This window comes from Corvus brachyrhynchos, unplaced genomic scaffold, assembly GCF_000691975.1.
Source record: "Corvus brachyrhynchos isolate BGI_N302 unplaced genomic scaffold, ASM69197v1 scaffold255, whole genome shotgun sequence".
Classification (NCBI taxonomy): domain Eukaryota; kingdom Metazoa; phylum Chordata; class Aves; order Passeriformes; family Corvidae; genus Corvus; species Corvus brachyrhynchos.
Window position 1 is genome coordinate 8,403,097 of NW_008238358.1, and position 22,778 is coordinate 8,425,874.

A 22,778-nucleotide genomic window follows, 5' to 3' on the forward strand; every position below is an offset into this window, starting at 1 on the left:
TTTGTGTGTGAGGTAGCCCTGAGATGGTAAGTTAAAATGAAAAATCTTTTAAGAGAAGCAAAACCAAATAGGTACAATAGTTTTATGGTTTTGTAAGTGTGCTTCTATGCAACACCTAACACAAAAGACGACATATTTGTACTCAATACTAATCTGAACCTGAAAGGAAAAGGAAAATAATGACAACTGCTGTTTGACAATAGGACAGCCCATTAGAGCAGGTTTACACACTTGATAGTATTTTTGATTTACACTGTATCAGCCTGAACGCCAGCAACTGTACCCTTGAAATGTAATTATTTTATTGAAAAGAATAGAATGCCGTTCTCATATATTTATGATTTCATTATGCTGAAATGCTGCTGACTGTGGTGACCAACAATGCTGGTCTTTAGAACTGTGAAATTTAGCATCCTAAAGAGTTGCAACGCTCTTTTTTGGGTTGTTTTTGGTTTTCTTTAATCCAAAATTGAGCAAAAGTGAACTGGAACTTCACTCATGTTTTGTGTTCTGCTTCTGTGTAAGTGCAAATCTGTGTGTTCCCAGTATAACAGTGACTGCCTACTCATGCTCAAGCTGCCATCACAAAGGATCAATGATGTTCACACCGTTGTCTATAGAGAAAAGATCAGCTGGAATCCCCTAAGATCCTGACCTGTGGGCATGAATCACAATCTGGTCCACTTGGTTTCATACTCTAAGGGCTGGCTCTTTTCCTTTGAACCTAGGCTGCTGCATTAAAGAGGAGGGAGAGAGCAGGTGAAACTAAGCGGGTAAACCTTCACTTTCCTCCTGCTTTGATAGAGATACAACATTGTTTGTTGCCACTCCATGTCCTGCCTCTTGCCAGAAGGATCTGAATGACATCTGTCAGTAAAGATGCCTCCAAACACAAAAAGATTCTGTAAAGTTGCTTCACATTATTACATCAGCAAAGGTGAATGCACTAGTGATTTTGGATATTTTCATAGTTTGAAGTGAAATAGTTTTTAAGTGAAAAGTTCTAGCAAAGCAAAAAGTGAAGGACTTGCTAGAAAACCTTGTTTCAAAAGATAAGCACAAACCAAGAAATGGCAACTCCGCATATGCCATGACTTTCCTGTTCTAGCTGCTGCTGGAGCTTTTCCAGAGAAGCTGAGGACCCAGCTCAATGTTATATCACCTCCTGTTTTTCAGAAGGTGGAAATGCAATGTGGTAGCTGTCAGTGTACTAAATCCAGCCTTCTGGAAACTACATTTACAGCTAACTAGGAGGAAGGAGAGGAGAAACAAGGTTTGGGAACTCTTTATCCCAAGAGACCATATCTTTATTCAGTGTTGTCTCTTCTCTCTTAGCTACATCGTCTCAAAACACTCCTCCTCCTCCTCCTCCTCCTTTGCCCTGCTAAGAATTCAGTTTTTGGCTTTATTTCAAATATGGCAGAAGATAACGAACTGGGTTTTAGGTTACAGATGAAAAGTAGCAAATCAGGGACTTGTCTTCAGGGAATTCTTTGAATTTATATTCACACTCAAATACTTTGAGTGTGAGTCGGTTTTGTGCCTTCATAAAAATGAATAAAACATGATGCCTGAAATTTATACATAATCCTTCATATATCAGCATATATCTGATCTTACAATTTGTTTAGAATTTATCTAGCTTTTCTCAGTGTATGTCTACTTTGTCCTGACAGCTTTGGGTACAACACTTCATGTTCATCCACACTACCTACACATTGGCTTGCATCTGGGTTGAGAATGGAGTGAGATATAGCAGGGAGCTTACACAGGGCTTGCATATCAGCTCTTATCTATACTTTTTAATGAAAATTCTTCTTCAGAGATAAGGTACAATTTTAATTCATGTTTAAGGCTAGAAGTTAGAGGACCAACAAAGTCACTGAAAGCTTGAGTCACAAAGATGCTTTGAGAGAAAAATTAAAACTGAGGTAGGGAATTTATGTCTTGTTGGTTCTGCTTATGCAGGGCAGCAGAAAGTAGAACAGCTAAAATAGCAGCAGCTTCCAACTGAAACTGGAGCTGTGCCAGCATGCTGTTATTTTCCATAAGGCATGTTAGAAAATAGATGTATGTTTAATATGCTTGTGTTCAAAGATTTTTTAAAAAATGTAGGTTGACTAAATGAAGGTGCTGCAGTCTTAGATACAGAGTTAGTAGGAAGTGTGATTTTTAATGCATTTTGTCGACTACCTCATAACTACAAAAAAGAGCATGAGTTGGAGGCATCTGAGATGTGAGTCCTGGGGGCTGGGGACAGACCTGGGAGAGGAAATTCACCTTCCCCCTTGGGGTGTGAGGCTTTAAAACATTGTGCCAAGAAGTCATTCATCTGGTTGGTTGCTTCAGTAGCTGAAATGAAAGCTTCATGTAAGGTCAGGTCGTCTGCAGGTTGTAACCTGTAAGCCCCAACTGGAAGCGGGAAATTTGGGAACATTAGCTCAGGGTGTCCTCAGCTTCACGTTTCTCCATTTCTATGCAGAAGTGGGAAGTCATATACGTATCTTATACATTCCTACACATCCTGAGTTTGTACTCAAGATAGTGTAAAGTCTGCCTGGTAGTGTCCCTTACTCCTAAGGGGTTTGGTTTGTATGACAAGGTGTGCTGTGTAGAGCTGTGATGGAGGGACAGCTCAGGGAAGAAGCCGCTGGAACTGGGACTGGAGCAGGTTTCACTCATGATTTAATCCTTGCTTCTGCTCTGCCTTCAGTAAACCGCCATCTCTGCATCTCTCTCCACTTCCTGTGTGCTTCTGGACATTCATATCTATACTTCATGGTCCATACATACTAAACTTTCCAAATCTCAGCAGACTGAAGCATTGTCCTTCTTGAATGTCGTTGGAATATTTTCCCTGTCTACCAGCCTTCCCGGAAGTAGTCATGTGTTTCACTGCTTACGGTCTTGAACCAATACTTGATGTCACAGACACTAGATGAAACCAACATACCCAACATACCCACACTTCCACTGCAATTCTAGTTTACAGCTCATTTCATCATCAACTTAACAAAAATCAAAGAATCTTTCTCATAGCTTATTTGCAAAATATACAAGTCTGACAATGGAAAAAAGAAAAAATTAAAAAAGCAATTTTAGACATTTCCCTTTAGTTTCATTTGAATTTAGGTTATAATCCTTGAATCATCCCTTCCACTGGATGCAGATTTCTTCTGAGTTACTGAACCTTCCTTCCTTCTGCACTGTTTTTCATTCTTTTCTGATTGATCTTGCAGTTGAACAGCACCTTAGTGAATCAAAGAAACCTGACAGCCCACATTTTGTGTGTAGTGTTAGAGCAGGTGCAGACATGATGGCCTGCAGTGGAAGCAAAGCAGTGTTTGCAGGGTTTGTTCTCATACTGTTTATGTTTAGCTCATGGATTTATTTGAGACATTTAACCTACAGAGTCTTATACATTTCTCTGATGTAAGGCTTGCATGCATGTAAGCTTCTCTAAATTTGATTATCTCCGTAGATATTTAAACTTAAATTTTAAAAGTATGTATTTTCTGGGAAAGTTTCACATCTGGAAACCACAATTGTGCAGGAGGATCACTTGGGATTGTCGCTTGCACTCCTCCAGGAGGTATATTCAGATGTTCAGTCCTCAGAGACCTACCTAAATATGGCTCTGTGTGTTACTGCTATTTCCCTCACTCCTTAGCAAAAAACCCCAAAAATTATAAACAAATGGATAGTGGATAAATCAGCTTGCAGAAGTATTTCTAGTTAGTAAGACTAATATATCATTAAAGTCCACAGGTGAGGTTACCCTGCTTGTGCTATTTCAAACTGGGGGAGTTTTCTGTGGGAAAACATGAATAAAATTAGAATTTCAGTTAATAATTTGTGCATCTTTATTTACAAGGAACACATTAAAAGGAATAATACTTTACTGAGTTTGTTTAATGAGGAAGTAAAACAAAAACATTAATGAATTGAATTAATTAAATTTTCATATGTCATATTCATCACGTAAGTACTGGAAATAATTTTTATTTGAAAAATTAGTCATGCTTTTTGTGTATTAACTGTTCAAAAAGTTACAATTTTGGTGATTGCTTACTTGTAACAGTTTTTGAGAATCTGTATGAATAAACACTGATAAAATGTCTTTTCTTTCTCTTTTCCAGACCTTTATAGTATTGAATAAAGGGAAGGCAATCTTCCGATTCAGTGCCACCTCTGCTCTGTACATTTTAACTCCCTTCAACCCTCTTAGAAAAATAGCTATTAAAATTTTGGTACATTCATATCCTTTTTTAGTGGTTGTTCAAAACATTACACACTGAAATTAAGCAAATGTAATTATTTCATCATAAATAAAGGTTCAAGGTTCTTCTGGGGCCATCCTCAAGATCAGCTTTCCAGTCTGCTGCAGCAGTGTGCCTGGAAGCCTGGCTTGTGCATGCTGATTCTCACATTCCCAAACCCGCCCATTTGCACCATAAGCCTCTGCCAAATTTAATACATTGCCAGAAAGCATAGGCAGCATTCCTGAAATTTGCAAAGCATCTGCACATGCAGATGGTGGACAGACTGGGAGACCATAACTGATGGGATGTGCACAAGGTAAAGTTTTAGACTGACATGGGGGATTGCTGCCTGATGGTCATAACAGGTTGATGGGAATTTCCAGTGGGTGAGGTTTTGGTGCAGTTGTTTTTTTTTTTTGCAAAACCTCAGGACTGGGAAAAGTAGTTAACAAATTAAAATTTCAGTGTGACAGTAAGACTTTTAACATTGAACAAGTAATCAAAGGCAGAAGCCTTATTATTAGAGAGTGCTGGCAGAATTTTCTAGGTCTTTGGAAAAAGTAAGAAACAAGGCTAATGGTTGCTGTCTCAGAATACCTTTCGCTCTAAGCTCCTGGGAAGTTAAAGCAGTGGGAGAAGGGGAAGAAGGTGTCTGGAGAGGAGTCAGGGAGCATTTGGGGACAGTAGCTCAGGGACCTGACAGAGACCTACAGACACAGTGGTGGTGATGGTGAAAAAACACAGCCAAATACTGTCAGATTGCAGCCTCCAATGAATGCTCATCCATTCACACGACCCTGGTTTACAATACCTTCCCACACTGCACCCGGCTGAGTTGTGGGTAATGCTTTCCACTGGCATACTGGTTATTGAGTTTGGTCTTGGTTTTAGGTTTCTCCTAATTGTGTTCAAAGAGTATCCAGCTGGTCTTGATGACAGTGTGAACAAAAGAAATTCTAATAGAGAATATGTCATTTCAGTATTTTTCCTTCTATCTATTAACCGATTGTGTAATTTAACTCTATTACAGGAAGAGGTTTTCTTTCTGTATATGGACTGATTTCTTTTTACAATCAGCTAACTATAGCTGTTACAGCTGTGTAACTATTTTTAGATATAGACATAAGATTTTTTTTATCTAAAACATAAGAATAGATGTGCAGGGTCTGTAATTTTCTTTTTTTAAAATTTTTAATATTTTTCATTATAGTACAAACACTGCAAATATTAAAGTGTTTTAACTAAGAATCATTAAATATGTTTCTTTTTGCAGTTCAAATTTCAGCTGCTTATACAAGGTTACCTACCTGTACAAAAAAGGTTAGGGGTAAAATTATTATTTTTAATAATCCTCTGACTTTTATCAATAAACTCTACTTCCTCCACATTTTGTGGCAGGTGTTTGGCATTTTGGCCTTTGTAACAGAAATGTGCCTTTCAGTGTGAAAGACAAGTGTTAAGCACAATGACACTGGCACATTGGTTGGAAAACCTTCATCTGTCTGTCCTCCAAATTCTCTGAACCTCTGTATAGGGCTCTCTGATCACATGTGCCCAGACATGTGAGCAGATGTTGCTGCCCTGCAGAGAAACAGTGTGTCTCTTTCCAGTACTCACAGAGTTTTCCTGCAATTATTCTCACTGCCAGTACCTACTGTAATACTGGATACAGAAACTGGTGACAGCATGAATTTCTCTCTGCTGACTCATCTCCTAATAGTCTGCTTTTTTTTTTTTTTTTTTCTTTTTCCCCTTTTGTCTGCCTGACTCAACTTAAGGTAGAACATGGAACTGAGGGGGCAACACAAGAGTGATGGGAGATGGTCCGGCTTTGGCAATTAATAAGAAAGAATGAAGAGGTGAGAATAAGTAGTGTTGAACAGTCAAAACCAGGGAGGTGGCCGTGGCTGGAGCTGCAGAGTGTTAAGGAATGTTAGAAAGAACTGGGGAGATGTTCTAGAGAAAATGTGTAAGTACCCCTGTGCAAGGCTCTGGAAGCTGACATTGCAGTGTTCCTCAGTGTGGCCTGACTGCCAGAAGGTATCTGTGAAACCAGTTGGCAATATTTGGGTTTTTTCCAATTGTTTCATCTTCCACCAGTCCACACAGGTGATAAGAGACTTCAGCTGCTCCTGTAATTGATTAGCTTGAGGCTGTGTGGTGCCTCTGCTTGCCTATATGGGAAGAGCATGAAAAAAGCAGTACATTTCCATGAAGAAGTCATGAGAGATCAGAATTTTTTGCCTATGTGTATAGCTAAATTATAGAATGTAAAATAGTAAATTAAGGGAACACTGAGTTGTAAATCAATCACTCAAAATATGGGAGAGGACAGAAGAGATGCACAGACATTGAATGTGTCAGTTATGTTTGAGATTCTCATAAGAGAAATGGTCAGAGTTTATATTTCTAAGTATGTTAGCCCTTACTGAGCATCTGCTCCCTTTCAGAGTCAACAGCACTTTGGCCCCACAGCTCCCAGATATGGTAAGTTTTGTACAGAGTGAGCAACGTGCAAGGACCTACCTGTGGCTCTTGTTATGAACGGTACCATGACATTGAGCTGGAAGCACACAACACACTGCACAGGGGTGAAACCTCAGCTCTCCTAAGGGCACATTGCACTTCTCTAACTCTGAGAACATCTTTCAGACGACTGAAACTGCAGCCAGGCATCTCCAAGTTGGATTCCAAAATGGATTCTCTATACTTAAAGGAATTTCCCAATTAAATTAAAACAGGCTCTTTAGACCTGTCTGCGGACTGTGGTGACAAACACCCTAAGGCATTCTAATAATTTATTCTAAGGCACTGTATGATTTTTGCTCTACAGAGCATGTATGGCAACATGATCTTCAAAACTAGTTAAGTCACTTATTGAAATATACCACATTATCCAGTGCTGGATCCGGCATTTAGGCAAAGGTCATGCACCTGTCTATGGGAGTCAGGCAGCAAAATCCTTCCCCTGTGATTTCAGTGTTTATTGAAAAGGTACGCTTAAGTTTGAATTTTTCAGCTGCTGTAAGCAACGATCTTAATGATGGCACCAATTTTCTGAGAAGTTTAGACCTTGGTGCTACTTCTCTTATTTCTCCTTCACCTAGAGTGAAGGGTTGCGTTTTTGGTTTGGGTTTCGTGGTGGTGGTTGATTGGTTTTTGTTTCATTTTGGTTTTGTTGATGGTATAAAAATATACCCAAAACAACCAAATGCTATCTCCTTGATTAAAAAAAAAAAAAAAAATTCAGTTCTGGGCTCTCAGGTACAAGTTTAGCTGTGAATAGCTTTCTCTAGTTTAAACTATTTTCTTTGTCAGTTATGGTGATGCAAGTACTTTTAAGGAACACATAATTTAGAGAGATGACTAGAGGAAAAATAAGTTAACCGGTCGGTACAAACGTGTAGCAGAGCTTATTTTTTGCTGCCATCATGTGGCCATTCTGAATCAGCTTTTCGTCTAGTTTGGTTACTTCAGTATTTCCAAATGTTTGAATCAAGTTTACTGCCACAGAAAGGGAAGAACTGCACTGTCTGAAGAGGCAGTGATCTGGTGGGAAAAGAACATCGCATTGAGTGTCATGAAGCCCCAGTGGATTGTCCCACCTCCCATGAACCAGCCCATCTGAGCTGTTAGTCTGGGTTTCATAGTCCCAGAGTGCCTAAATGTTCCTTGCTGGAACTTCAAATAAAAATTCATTTTCATTATAATCGTCACCAGTTTTCTGTGCTTTTCAAGCAATTGACCACACTTATTGAAGCATTTTCAAATTATAACATTGGTAGAAACAAATAAGCTGCTTTTGCTGCTAATGTGTGTTTTGAGAGAGCCCCAAAATAATACTGGAAAACTATTCACATTAAATTGTGAGCTCTCTGTGGATTTCTGTTTCACTGATTGAAGCATGAATCTGCTAAGCTAGTGTTAGGAAAACATGGAATACACTCACCTCAGCAATTAAAAACAGTATTCTGTGTTTTATTCTGTGTTTTTGACAGACCGGCTGTGCTGGGTGCTGGAGTGGCACTGGCTCAGCTCAGCTCTGACTCCGGGTAAATAGCAAAACCTGTTTTTACCTTGCATATGCTAGCTCTTGGGTTTAGTACCAAGACTGTAGAAGTGAACTAACACTTATTCAGTCATGCCAGGTATGTATGTATACTGTTGCAAGTTATTTTGGTTTTGGCTGTTGCTCAACTCATGTTACCTCCCAGGGTGTGAGGGCCATCTCCCTTCAGTACCAGCTGAAAACAGAACATGAAGACACCAACAAACCAACATCAGAGTGTCAACAAATCAAGACCAATATTAAAGTCTAAGGTACTAAAGTGAAAAATATGAGGTTAGGCAAAGTGTATGCCAATGTTTACCAATGTCTAAAAGTTTTGTGGAAGTGGCAATATTTTGCTGTACTTAAGTCATGACTGGTGTGATATTGTGTGAATAACTACTGTGTTTTCCTTAACCTTACCTACATTATTCAGCATGCTTATCATGTGCACTATTTTGACCAACTGCGTATTTATGACCATGAGTAACCCTCCAGACTGGACAAAGAATGTAGAGTAAGTTGCATGCTATTTCATTAAGTCTTCGTCTGTTCCTCTAGGAGTTAGCATGCCAGTAACTGCAGTTCAAGACGTACTAGCAGGAGCTATCATGAGGCACTATGACTATTTCCTCTCTAAACTATGTAGAAACATTGAACAATTATTAGAACCTCAGTCTAGTAGAACAGTTGGATAGAAAAACCATGAAAATTGTTTACAGATAGTATTGTACTGAGATTCCACCAGTTTTCTCCATGGTTTAGCACCTCCCCAATGTTTTTAGCCTTCCTTACACCACTGCATTAGTAGCAGAACCATGGGCACCTGTATGCACATCAGTTAAGAGCAGCATAGTAAAAGTATTACTAAAGTGAGAATGAGGATTCAGTACATTCTTGCATCCTTCCCTCTTTAGAGCCAATACCAGGTGTTTTACATGTTTGATTGTGATTCAGACAGTGTCCAGTAACTTATGCTCACATCTTTCTTGCTTAAGAGTAAGGGACCTAGTATGGCATACTTTTAAAATGAATGTCAGCAATAAATTTTAATATGGTATGTATTTGATGGATTTATTTATTTTTATTTATATGCAAGACCAGGACAGCTAAACTTCAACAGCATGTCACAATTAATGCACGTAAATACACAAGTATGTCTGATTCATATTATGCATTTTAGAAAAAATTCCTTATTTACTGTACTTCTTCTCCAGTTGTGAAAAAAACTCCCTTTCATTTGATCTTCAAATTTCTTTCAGAATACCAATGTCAAATGTTGCTACTTCTTTTGATTAAATTTTCCCATATTTTTCAGGTATACATTCACTGGCATTTACACGTTTGAGTCTCTAATAAAAATCATTGCAAGGGGCTTTTGCTTAGAAGATTTTACTTTTCTTCGAGATCCATGGAACTGGCTTGATTTCACTGTCATTACCTTCGCGTAAGTTCTTGTTTTTTGCTATTTCTTGGAAAGAAAAGGGCAAAAAGGGCATGAAATTAGTATCAATACATATCAATTTTGTTAAATGGAAATTCTTTTATGGACTTAATTTTGTCTAAAATAATTTTCACATTCAAAAATGCGTATTTTGATGTAAACATAAATACTGCAGAAGCCATTAGTACAGCTAGTATTAGAGAGGCTAATTTCATGTCCTGCTTTTTTTTTTTTCCTGAGCAGAAAAGGAGCTTCCCTTTGACTTCATTCTCCGAACTTACCAATCTAGTCTAGATAAATTTTAGGCTTTCAAAGTAAAATCAGTGTGATTCACTTCAGAGACATTTAATTTAGCTGAAGGCTCTGAAAGTATATTAATGCAAGGCAAACTGCAGTGAAAGGTAAACCTCTGACTGTTGCTATTTAAGTTTTTGCTAAAAACGCCAAAGTGGTCTTGATGAAAGACCCAAGTAAGTAGCATAAACTTTGCCTAAATTCTGAATAACTGTGATTTAATCCTACAGGTATGTAACAGAATTTGTAAACCTAGGCAATGTTTCAGCTCTTCGAACTTTCAGAGTATTGAGAGCTTTGAAAACTATTTCTGTAATTCCAGGTAAGAAGTAACTGGTGTAAGGTGTTAGGCCCCTCGTACCTCCCAACTGTTCCTTTTTATCCTGTCATTGTGTTTGTGTGTGAACTCCCCTATTACAGATATGTGACAGAGTTTGTGGACCTGGGCAATGTCTCAGCGTTGAGAACATTCAGAGTTCTCCGAGCTTTGAAAACAATATCAGTCATTCCAGGTGAGAGCCAGGTTAAACACTGAGGCTGACTTTAATTCACTGAAATGGAATTCATATTTTTTAAATATAAATCTTATTTCTTTCCACAAAAAAAGCAGGAATCAGAAGGTATCAGAATTCACTGAAATCTCTGATTCCTTGCTTTTAAAAATGAGCACTTTCCTTTTGAAATCAGCCTTTGAGTTTAACAGATTCTTGCATGAGACATTGCAGTACACAGCGTGTGTGGTTTGCATCGTATGACGTCAAGCTTTCTTCTCCACATTCAATGAATATTAGTAGCCCTGAAGTTTTCTTACCCATGTGTATCCTACCTACATGATGTTATGTGGTGTTTGTTGTGAATATTGGTGTCTGAAAAATGAAACTGTTTGAAATGTTGACTTACTAAGAGATGAAGGAATAAGATAATAAAGAATAGCATGGGTGTTGCATGGGGGATTTATTATCTTAAAAAGCTACAATTTTCCAAACCATTTCCAGTTTTATAGCATTAAATTTGAATCCTATTTATTGTTGAACAGGTTTTCTGTCTTCTAAACCTAGTATGTTATAAAACTGATAGTAGTAAAGGTTTGGAGCAAGATGTATTGACAAATGAAAAGAAAGAAGACGTTTATGTGAGATTAATGTACAGCATGAGTAAAAAATAGTTGCTTGTTTTACCATTAAAACAAGTGTTTTGAAATATATGCAACTCATTCCACTCACTGTTTCAAATGGACATTAATTTCAGCTATTTATTCATTTTCACAAGTGAAAAATCTCTTCACAAAAGTGTTGTTTCACAGACATTACAATCATGTATTTGGGCTTCTGCATGAAATCTGTAACTTTACTGGGAGACACTGCCATATTTGTGCTTTGAAAAAGTTTCCAACAGCAGAATAAAAATTCTTTTCCATTTGCAGGCCTGAAGACTATTGTGGGAGCCCTGATTCAGTCTGTGAAGAAGCTCTCAGATGTGATGATCCTGACTGTGTTTTGTCTGAGTGTATTTGCACTGATAGGGCTGCAGCTGTTCATGGGCAACTTGAGGAATAAATGCCTGCAGTGGCCTCCAGAAAATTTTACTTTGGAAACAAATATTACTTCTCAGCTAAACAGCACCATAGGTGAAAATGGTACATTGGTTAATTCAACAGTGACTCCGTTTGACTGGAAGGGATACATTGAAGATGAAAGTAAGTATTGTCTGCAGAATTCCCACTGAAGTGTTTTGTGGCTGACCCAGTTCTTAGAAGGAAGGAGGGGAAGGGATGATACATTTAGTTACGACAGAAGTGTTTTCTCTCGCATAGGTCTGCTCTAAAGGCCTGCATGGAAGAGGGAACCAGGGGCATGGTCTTGCTACTTGATGTAGTTCTTTTTCTCCACTCTATCTGCCAAATTCGCATCTCCCCTGAGACAGAAAGGACTCCTAAAATTACTTAATAAATATTTTCCATTCTGTTATCCAAAGCAAGATGAGCAGCAGCATTCTATGTCCTTTCTGGCAGATATCAGAAACTTCTGATATGCAGTGAGAAGTCCAGTGATGAGGTCCTCAGTATTTTCACCATCCATTCATTCTTGTGCCTTATTATTATTATTATTATTATTACTGTTACTTTTATTGAGGCAGGTTGAGGTCTAACAGATATTTTCTGCTAAAATTAATGCTTATTGTTCTTATAAACTGCAACACAGGCATCAAAACCAAATTATTCCCTGTCATTAATCACAGTTTCTGAAGTTTTAAGAGACTATTCTTATGTTTTAATGCCCTGTTCTCTCCTCTTTCAATCTTCTTGTATGCTAAACAACATGGGTCATTAACCATTTTCTCCTACAATGTATTTTCTAGATGTTGCTCTCTCATCCAGATCCTTTCTTTTTCATAAGCATGCTTCTTAAAGTGCAGCACCCACATATAGGCATTTCTACTCCACATAGGGAGTACTAATTAGGGAAGAAGTGGTAGCATAGTGACTTGTACTTCTGTTTCATATATCCTATATAGCTTGCTGTTGTTTACAATGGTAGTAATGTTCTGCCTTTTGTCTACCTGCTCCTGAATCAGTTTATTGTTCCAGGCTGAACAACACCCTATTTTTTTTTCAAACTATTTCTCCAGCTGTCTGGAACCTTTGAAAATTGAATTTTTTCCTCAAACTCACCACCATCCTTATTGGTGTCATTTCCAAATTTGATAAGTGTTCTTCCATCTTCTAGATTAGTTAAAACATTGAATAGCAGCAGCCTCAGACAAATTTCTTCAGACATTGTTTTAATGCATCTTTCCACTTTGATAATTTCCCAAAGTATGAATTTTCAACCAGTTTTGCTGATGCAGAGCAGTCTGCCAAACTGAGAGCAGATAAAGAAATGCATTCCAGTACAGTTAAATGTGAGCGAACAAACCTATGCTCCCTATCCTACAAAGGAATGCTCTCAGTTCATGTTGAGACAGGTTTGCATAGAGACTGTAGGTGATGCCATGCATCATCTCTAACAGTGAAAGTTACTTTTTGGAGTAAATTAAGAACTAAAGAGGAGAGAGAGATAGAAAAGGAAAGGGAAAAGAGATCACAGTGACCAGCTGCAAAGAGAAGTCGGGGGGTCTCCAGGTGCGTCTCCTCACTTGGGTATCCTTTCCAGTGCAGCAGTGACACTTTTCCCACAGCAACTTTGTGACTTTCGTTAGCATCTCCTCAAATTCCCTACAGCTTGCTCCTTCTTACAGTGCCATTAGCACTACTTGGAGTGCCCTTTGATCAGAGTGGGTGCTGCACAGCTGTTGGTTTTTAAGCTTGTACATGCACGTTATTAGGTCATTTAATATAAACCAAAAGCTACAAGCAAAGAGTAGGAAAAATGGGGAGAAAGAGGGGTGAATCTCACACCAGAGACAATTGCTTCCTGTGAGCACCTGCTGTGGCAATAGTGTGTTTGCAAGTGTAATGTCATGAGAATAAAAGCAACACAAAGAACAGCATGAGGACAAAGGAAAAATAGTGCCGCAGAGGCTCTGGAAAACACTGCCCCAGCAGCTTACATGTAAGGCTGCAGGGAAACTGAAAGGCAGGATATAAAAGTACACTTGGAAAGCCCTTAACAATAGGGAGGCTGAGGCACTTAGGGCACTCTGGGACAGCCAGGACTGACTAATTAAGGCTAAAACTCTGCAGCCAAAAAGCTAAATAATATCCTGTTCACATAAATAAATTATTGACCAGGAAGAAAGAATTACCCCTGTATTTAGCACTACTGCAGCTGCTACTGGAATACTATATAAAGTTCAATTTAGATAGAAAGTTGAAAAAAATGGAGGAAGTTCAAAAAAGAGTAGAATGATTAAAGGGTTGGAAAACACGCTTTATACCAAGATAGACCAGGAGCTCAGCCTACTTAGCATATCAAAGAGAAGGTTTAAGGGGTGATTTGATCACAGTTAAAAAAAAACCCCATGGGGAACAGAATTTTCATCCTAGACATATCTTTGATCTAGCAGGCAGAGATATAACAGGTTCAATAGCTGCAAGTCAAAGCCAGACAAATTTTGAATAGAAGTGAGACAGCTTCTGACTGTGATCACACAACCAATCAATGACTATGATGGATTTCCATCTGAATTTCTTAAATCAATCTTTTTGTGAAGCTCAATTTACTTGAACATATGAATTCTTGGAGATCCCATGCTATGGGGTATAACAAAGTCTAAGCAGCCTCCTAATGAAGACCTAGACTTCAAGGCCAAACTTAATTTCCTGACTTTTAAACAAAGAATTTATAAACTCAAGTTCTGATTTCAGTTGACTTAAAGAAGACCTGAAGCACCCTGAAAACAAAGATCAATTGAGTTAGTTCCAGGAAGTATTTTACTGAGTGGCTACATGAACCCTTGGTATATTTACAGGATTTCATATGTATTATGAAATTTATAATGAAATTACAAGTCTTATTATGAACTTAATAACGTTGTCCTTGCTTACCAGCAGTTGCTAAGAGAAAAATTATCTTCTCACAGCTTCCTGCTCTCTTTTTGCATGTGGGCAGGCAGACAGGATACAAAAACCAGCTGCTTCACAGGGCAGTAAGAAGTGCTCTACCTCCAGCTCAGAGCAGTGCAATGGCAGTGTCTTTTTTAGGAATTATGGAAGTTATTATGCCATTAGTTGTGTATACTATGCAGAAAAAGGCATATAAGCCCTAATTTTACCATTGAGCTCATTTTTGGAGACACCATTGTGAGAGGGTCTTCATGCAAGCTTTCCTGGCATTAACGAGTCAAGCACTCTTTTTTTCCCCCCCCTTTTTCTTTTTCAAAGATAAGAATTCTGATAAACTTAGTTCCAGATAAGATGAGGTTTATCTTAACAAGCTTTCCACAAGCAATTTTTTTCTGAGAAAAAGCATCTCACAATCTATTTTGTGAAATAAAAATTATTCTCTGTGCTTCTCATGTTACACCCTATGCTTACTCAAACAGCTTTAATCTTGCTTGAAGTAAAGCACTCACCTACCAGGGAGATTTTCCCACTTCCCAATCAATTAAAGAGGAGCCAAACATACATCATTGGTGTAGAAAGGGATTTTTCACATTACTTTGGTAAAACACAATTCAAAGTTTTGCATCTAGATAGGGGCACATGCTTATACTGCTCAGCTTGTGTGTTATAAAAGTTTTCCTATCATGATAATATTTTGAGCACTTGCCCAAGTGTATCAGTGCACTCAGAGAAAGCCTGTGTGGCTCTTGTTTCCGTGTAGCTGGCAAGTACAGCACCCTTGCAGGGCACATCTTGTCTGAGGCGCAGAACCTGAATGCAGACCTGTTGTAGCAGTTCAGCTCAGCTGGTGCAGTGCTGATTAGGACTGACTGCTCCATGTAAACTATATCAAAGTGGGTTTGCTTTCTTCCCAACCAGCTGTTATGTTCCAACATGTTTTAATCATGATTAGCTGACTGAATGCAGAATAAGATTTGCTTCCTAAGGGTCAGCTGTGGCCAGCATCCTGTCAACTTTCTGTTTACAGCTGTGTTTCAGCACACAGCAGCTCTGCAATGCACACCAGCTCAGAGTGACAGCAGCCACACACAGGGCTGTGCACTTCACACAGCACAGGAGATTGTTCCCTCTGAGATGCAGATGGATCATTAGACAGTGAAAATGAGTCCTTCACAGAGTGTCAGAACAAGGTCTCATTTTTCCCAGTGGTGAATTTTGCTCACAGGATGGAGCTGACCCAGGTACTGTGTCCCTTCTTGCTGAGCCAGCAGCTTGTGACACCTCCTCAGACTCAGAATTCATCAGTGTCTGTAGCAACCTGGCTTGGGCAGCACAGGCAAAGTCAAGTTTAAACTCGCACTCATTTTCAAATGAGATTTTAAGGGAATCTAACAGGACAGTTCAATGGAAAAGAAATCCAACGTGGGGTTCAAATCTTCTCAGGAAGCAAACAAGGTACCACCTTAATTCTGAAGCTCCTACGCTTCTTAAGTATTGGAGCTAAGGAGGTGCTCAGGGGAGCACCACCATGTCCCCGCCCTGTCCTTACAGACAGCCTGAGCCAATGCTTTTGGATCCCATCAGAGATGGGACACATGGTATCACCCTGTATAAAAAACATCCCTATGCCTGTGACCAAATGGGAGATTGTTACTACAGGAGAAGCTCCTCCTGTGATAATTCTTCCAAAAATCAAGACTTCAGCAATCAAGACTGCAAGCATCTGCTCTGAGGGGAAAAAGAAAAACACTTCTCAAGGATACAGTCAAAATGAATCTTAATAAGCACAAAGTTTTTTTAATCTCTTTGTTCTGTGAGAAGAGATAGGTCAATGTCTTTGTTATTTAAACCATTTAAAATGTCCTTTAACTATGGCATTACTGTACAGACTATGGGATGGTTGGTTACAGGGCGATTTGATGGAACTTACCCAATTTATTTTCCAAAGGTGTTCAATAATTTTGTCATGTACTCTTAAAATCTTTCTTACAGAAGTTGTGACTGCTGCAGTAATTATGTGTGAGTTAAATTTAGGTGTATGCCAGGGCCTTCATACAGTCAGTGGGTACAACTGCCGTGTGTGCACACCCATTACCATCAGAGCCATCAGCAGCTGGGTGGGTTTTTGCGGAGTTTACATATTAGGTAACAAGTGCTTGTAAGCAACAAACTGGAACCCCTGGCAATACCGATCAGAAAGTTTTAAATAAATTATGAGATTTTTTTTTTCAGATCGATTGTAATTATTTTAATAAACAACTGTACAATACTATTCCACAAAGCATGATTTAGTTCAGTGATCAGACAGAAGGGAGACTCTACATCCAGAAGCATTTGACAGAATTTTTAGTACATTTTGGCATTTTAACAGTAAGTACTGTGAGCGATAGTGCTTAATGAAATTAATAATGTCATTTACTCTAAAGTTGTTGTTCTGCTGAGAAAATAATACTGTTTGTTTAAAATTGGATCAGAAATCACCTTAAAACTTTTAGAGTCAAAATATTTATTTAATAGAGATTTAAGATAATGGCTATATTTGGAATTCTATAATGTTTTAAAATTCTTTTCTAAACAGGTCATTTTTATTTTCTGGAAGGGCAAAATGATGCTCTGCTTTGTGGAAATAGTTCTGACGCTGGGTAAGACTGAATTTTATCATATTATTGCACTGTGTAGAAATTAGATCCATGTTCTGTAGATGTGCAGTTGGAGCAGGGCTATATTTTGAGTGACCACTTCCTTTCACATAGGAAAGGCTTTTACACTGGGCTTAGGATCTGTGTTCCTGATCAGAGCTCAGTAAATTGGTTGGATAAACAGTCTTTGCATGGTGAGTGAGTAATTTAGTATTACTATAGCCCCTGCCTCATTGATAACAGGAACAGCAATATGTGATGGGAAAACCTGGAAAAACTTGTTATTTTGCAGTTCTGGCTGCACATATGAATACACCAATATCCAGTTGACAATATTAAAATTACTAAGTAGGTAATGTCCAGTTTGTCTTTGTAGGCAGTGCCCAGAAGGATATACTTGTGTGAAAGCTGGTAGAAACCCCAATTATGGGTACACAAGTTTTGACACCTTCAGCTGGGCTTTCTTGTCACTGTTTCGGCTAATGACTCAGGACTTCTGGGAAAACCTCTATCAGCTGGTGAGAATTTTTTAAATGAAAATCGGTGATGCAAGAGAACTAGAGTCAATTTCCTTATCTTAATTTTAACAGTATGAAAAACAGAGCTTCTGTTAACCTATTCTTGCTTATAAATGAATTATTATTTCCAGACTCTTCGTGCTGCTGGGAAGACATACATGATCTTTTTTGTTCTGGTGATTTTTCTGGGCTCTTTCTACCTGATCAATCTGATCCTGGCTGTGGTTGCCATGGCCTACGAAGAGCAGAATCAAGCAACCCTGGAAGAAGCAGAGCAAAAAGAGGCAGAATTTCAACAGATGCTGGAACAACTGAAGAAGCAACAAGAAGCAGCACAGGTATAGTTTATGGTGTAGTAATGCAGGAGTGTAAGGAAGTGAGTTTAATAGAGGTATTCTCCCTACAGTTTCTGAATTTGGAAATATAAAGCACCCTGTTGGTCTTTCAATGACAGAGCTAGCTCAGAGGTTTTCTATTCTGCACTGAAGACATGACATTGTGAATGATTCAGCCATCAAGAAGGAATATTCAAAACTAGGTATAGGCTATTCACTATGTTTTTCTAGTATAGTGTCATTAATACAATCTGTTAGACTTCTGCATTTAAAATTTACTCATGAAGGATGAGAGAAGTCCATGACCAGCACATATCTTGAGTCAACTGATTAAAAATAATTAGAAAAAAAAATCTAGGGAGAGGATATCCTATAGAAAGTAGGATATAAGATCTGAGACATTTGGAGTAGAAATAATGTATAAGTAAATTAAAGAAAGGAAAACATTATGTTGTGTTTTGCTCAGTGACATAAATTCCTTCTCCATCATGGTAGGCAGCAGCAGTGACGGCAGCAGCAGTAACAGCATCTGCAGAGTCCAGGGAGCCCAGTGCTGCAGGAGAAGCAGGAGGGCTCTCAGAAAGCTCCTCAGATGCATCAAAATTGAGCTCAAAGAGTGCAAAAGAAAGGAGAAATAGAAGGAAGAAAAGGAAACAGAAAGAACAGTCTGGAGGAGAGGAAAAAGATGAAGATGAATTTCACAAATCTGAATCAGAAGACAGCATCAGAAGGAAAGGTTTCCGATTGTCTATTGAAGGCAATAGACTGACATACGAAAAGAAGTATTCCTCTCCACATCAGGTATTGCCTATAATTATTTTTAGTAAAAGCATATATTTAAAGCATCATAGGCTGTTTCAAAACTACTTTAGTCTTCCTAAAGTACAGTAATGTGATGCTACTGCATAAACAAAGGAAATACTGATACTTTCATTAACCTTAATTAGCGTTGCTAGTGCTTGAGAGGAAGTGCTCTAGCTGCCAGACTGCCTTGTAAAAAAACCCGCTAGATTTAAACGTAACCTCACATCTCTGTTCTTCTAATAGAATTATTTTAAAATCATGTTAAAATATTCTCTGATTGGTTATGTGGGGTTTTGTTCCTTTTAGCATGATTATAGATTACCTAGACCTGTTAAAATGCTACAGTATTTTTCTGTTATAATAGCCTCACATTTTCTTCCTGTTTAAAAGATGTTTGAACCAACGTTTGTTCACTATGGGCAAGATGCTTCATACATGAAACAAAGTGCATGTATAGACTTCCTTTTTTGGTCGGAATTATGCAACTAATCTATTTGGTAGCTTTAGCTGAGAAAGGAGTGTTCAGCACTGGTTTTTGTCTTAAGAATCCATGAACAGCGATACTTCTATCTGCAAAATATATATCTAATGAAATACATGCAAAAATTTCCCAGCAGCATGTAGCTTCTGGGTAATATGGTCACTCTCATTTAAGAAAAAAAGAAAATCTATGCTAATCTAATAACAGTGCTAAGTCTGAGGATTTCAGCTAATAACCACATATTTTGTTTGCCTGCAGTCTTTGCTGAGCATTCGTGGCTCCCTGTTTTCCCCAAGGCGCAACAGCAGAACAAGTCTTTTCAGCTTCAGAGGTCGAGCAAAGGATGTAGGATCTGAAAATGACTTTGCTGATGATGAGCACAGCACTTTTGAAGACAATGACAGCAGAAGAGATTCTCTCTTTGTGCCGCGCAGACACGGTGAACGGCGCAACAGTAACATTAGCCAGGCCAGTAGGTCATCCAGGATGCTGGCAGTGTTTCCAGTGAATGGGAAGATGCACAGCACCGTGGATTGCAATGGGGTGGTTTCCCTGGTTGGCGGACCATCTGTTCCTACATCGCCTGTTGGACAGCTTCTGCCAGAGGTGATAATAGATAAACCAGCTACTGATGACAATGTAAGAAAGTTTTAAATAGCTTAGGCATGGTGGCCTTTTCTTACTGCACCAGCCAGTGTTTTCTACAGAATGGAACCCTTGGCAATGCTTCCTGGTTGGTCAAGCTGTGAATGCTCCTGCATCTTGTTAAATCTTTAGTAAATAAACCAGCTGAGATAGGTTTGCAACCTAAGCATTTACTTACAAAGATTCTCATAACTAACAAATGCAAGTCGCAGTTTCCAAGTAATAAAAAAATAACATACACATTCATAAAAATGCAATGCTTTACTGTATTACTGTGTCATACTTTCCTTTAGCTGATCTAAAGGTCCATCTAGCTATCGTAGTTGACATACAATGGAAAATATTACACAAAAATGTTATATAACTGCAATCAATATGATGCTGTATTACCACTATCAAAATTAGCATTATTAGTTAATTTTGATATCATTCTTCCTTATCAGCCTGGTCAAAAATGTAAGGAAGTTATCAATTCCTTATTACCATTTATTTCCCATCCCTATATATTTTCCATCCATTTCTTGTGAAGTATTGTCATATAGACAACAAATAGTTCATTGAAAGATCACAGTTCAATACATACTTCCAAAGATGCAAATGTCTGTGTGAACATATGTGCAGCACAAATTGCTGCCATTCTCTTACCATATACAAGGTAAGAGAAAATGTCTCCAAAAAATCTCTTGCTTAGTCAAAATTTGTCTACTCAGACTGCTAAAAAATACTAGCATGAGGAAGCATGAGGAAGTCAGACTTTTCTTACTTGCTACAGTTTGATTAGGGGAAAAGGCTATTATGTTACAAACCCCAGAATATTCTGTCAGCAGGACCACGGAAACAAATTGCAGTTTGCAAAATTTTGTGCAGTATTTTGAACTCAAACCTTTTCCATTTGTTTAAATGACTTTTCATATCTTGAAGGAAAAAAATGCAAAATTTAAGTAAATAAACTCTCAGTCTTGAACTGTAGGTACCTATGACCTAATGCCTTTCCAAAATTATTTAAAAGGTACTAAAAAGTAATAAAAGTCCGACATGATAAAATATGAAGCACGGGGCACGTGTCCAAGCTAAGACACTACTAACAGGCTTATGTAGTATTTGTTTATCTCATTGTTTCTTCATCATGGTCTCACCTACTATTGTTCTCTGTACAGGGCACCACGACAGAAACAGAAATGAGGAAGAGAATATCAGGTTCTTTTCACGTTTCCATGGACTTTCTGGAAGATCCAGCTTTAAGGGAAAGAAAAAAACATGAGTATTGCTAGCATCCTCACAAACACTGTGGAAGGTGTGTGTGCTATGCATAGTTTAATATTTAATCCTGTTTTTCCCATGGATTTCTGAAAAACTTGAGTTGAAACTTGAAAACAGACTTAAAATAGCTTAAGTAACAGATAACATCTCACAAACTGACACATATTTATCAGTAAATTCAAAGCTCTTTATTTATTAAGGTTATTACATAACTAAGCATTAAAGGTATTACATAAGGAAGCATTTCTTTCCCATTGTTCTGTCACCATCTAAGTCATGTGCATGGTCATAACTGAGTGGATGCTTATGCATAGTAATTAAAAATGTATTAATGGACACAAAAAAGCCACCGAACATTTTTCAAACTTATGCAACTATTGTTAAAATATATACGCATTTTTGCAGATATATTTATTCAGTTACTCTTTAAAGCAATTCTAGGTGTTTTTCTCTTGAAATAGGAATGAAAATTTTTATTTAAATGCCACAAATTTCAGAATAAAAATATTTACATACTAGAACAGTAGGTGGGAGAAACAAGTTGAAGTGTAATCAAGGAAAAATTAAATACATAATACAAACTGATGTATAAATTGATACTGATTGGCATAGTGATTGGAATACAAAGAAGTTGTGCTTGACAGATAAGATTTGAACATAGTAAATATATTTGATAGCAATTTTTAAAGACCTTTCTTAAAAGCCCTGTAGAATAGAGGCTTAAAAGAGGTTAATCGGCACACCACTACAGACTGAAAACTTGATTGGTACAATTCATATTGGAATGAGGAAGGTTAGAGAAATCACATAGTTACATGTATAAACTTTCTTCTCCCCACAGAACTTGAAGAATCAAGACAGAAATGCCCACCATGTTGGTATAAATTTGCAAATATTTTCTTGATCTGGGACTGCAGTCCACATTGGTTAAAAGTTAAACATATTGTCAACTTAGTGGTAATGGACCCATTTGTTGACCTGGCTATTACAATTTGCATTGTTTTAAATACACTCTTTATGGCTATGGAACATTATCCGATGACGGAAGAATTCAATAACGTACTTTCAGTTGGAAATCTGGTAAGTCTGTTGGGTTTTTGTGTTCATGATTTGGAAGGAAATATGCCTGTAATAACTGAAAGAAGAAGTTTTAACAACTTTTTGGATATTTATTGGCCTCCAGATATAAGTATCAGAACATTTTTGGAAATTTGACTGTCAACCCTGACTCATGTAGCGTAGGATACTGTAAAATCAATATATTGCTGTGTTCTGCAAAACCAAATTAAAAATTTAAAAATTGGCTCCAATACTACATTAAGTAAAGTCCATCTTAAGCAGAGTTTGATTTGTGTAACTACTAAACCAGAAAATGCATTGCTTCCGTGAAAGAGGCACTATGCAAATAAATGCAGTGTTAATTTCTCAATCAATACAATACAAATCTTTAAATTATGAATGTGTTTTTAATTGCTGTTTCCTGAGCAGAAATTTACACTAGCTAAAAGATCCCTTTAAAAGCATTTCTAGAATTTTCTTCTGCA

At 37.9% G+C, this 22,778-nt stretch overlaps 1 protein-coding gene across 1 annotated transcript in view; it reads left to right on the forward strand.

The window, feature by feature from the left end:
- The window catches only part of LOC103616593 (sodium channel protein type 1 subunit alpha), a 93,859-nt gene that overhangs the window by 30,992 nt on the left and 40,089 nt on the right, over window positions 1–22,778 (forward strand). Inside the window, 13 exon segments of the mRNA XM_017735643.1 lie at window positions 4,140–4,258; window positions 8,738–8,827; window positions 9,629–9,757; window positions 10,279–10,370; window positions 11,472–11,744; window positions 17,131–17,194; window positions 17,568–17,709; window positions 17,841–18,047; window positions 18,540–18,845; window positions 19,588–19,968; window positions 21,132–21,227; window positions 21,229–21,268; window positions 22,076–22,314. Coding sequence (XP_017591132.1) covers window positions 4,140–4,258; window positions 8,738–8,827; window positions 9,629–9,757; window positions 10,279–10,370; window positions 11,472–11,744; window positions 17,131–17,194; window positions 17,568–17,709; window positions 17,841–18,047; window positions 18,540–18,845; window positions 19,588–19,968; window positions 21,132–21,227; window positions 21,229–21,268; window positions 22,076–22,314 — 2,178 coding nt within the window.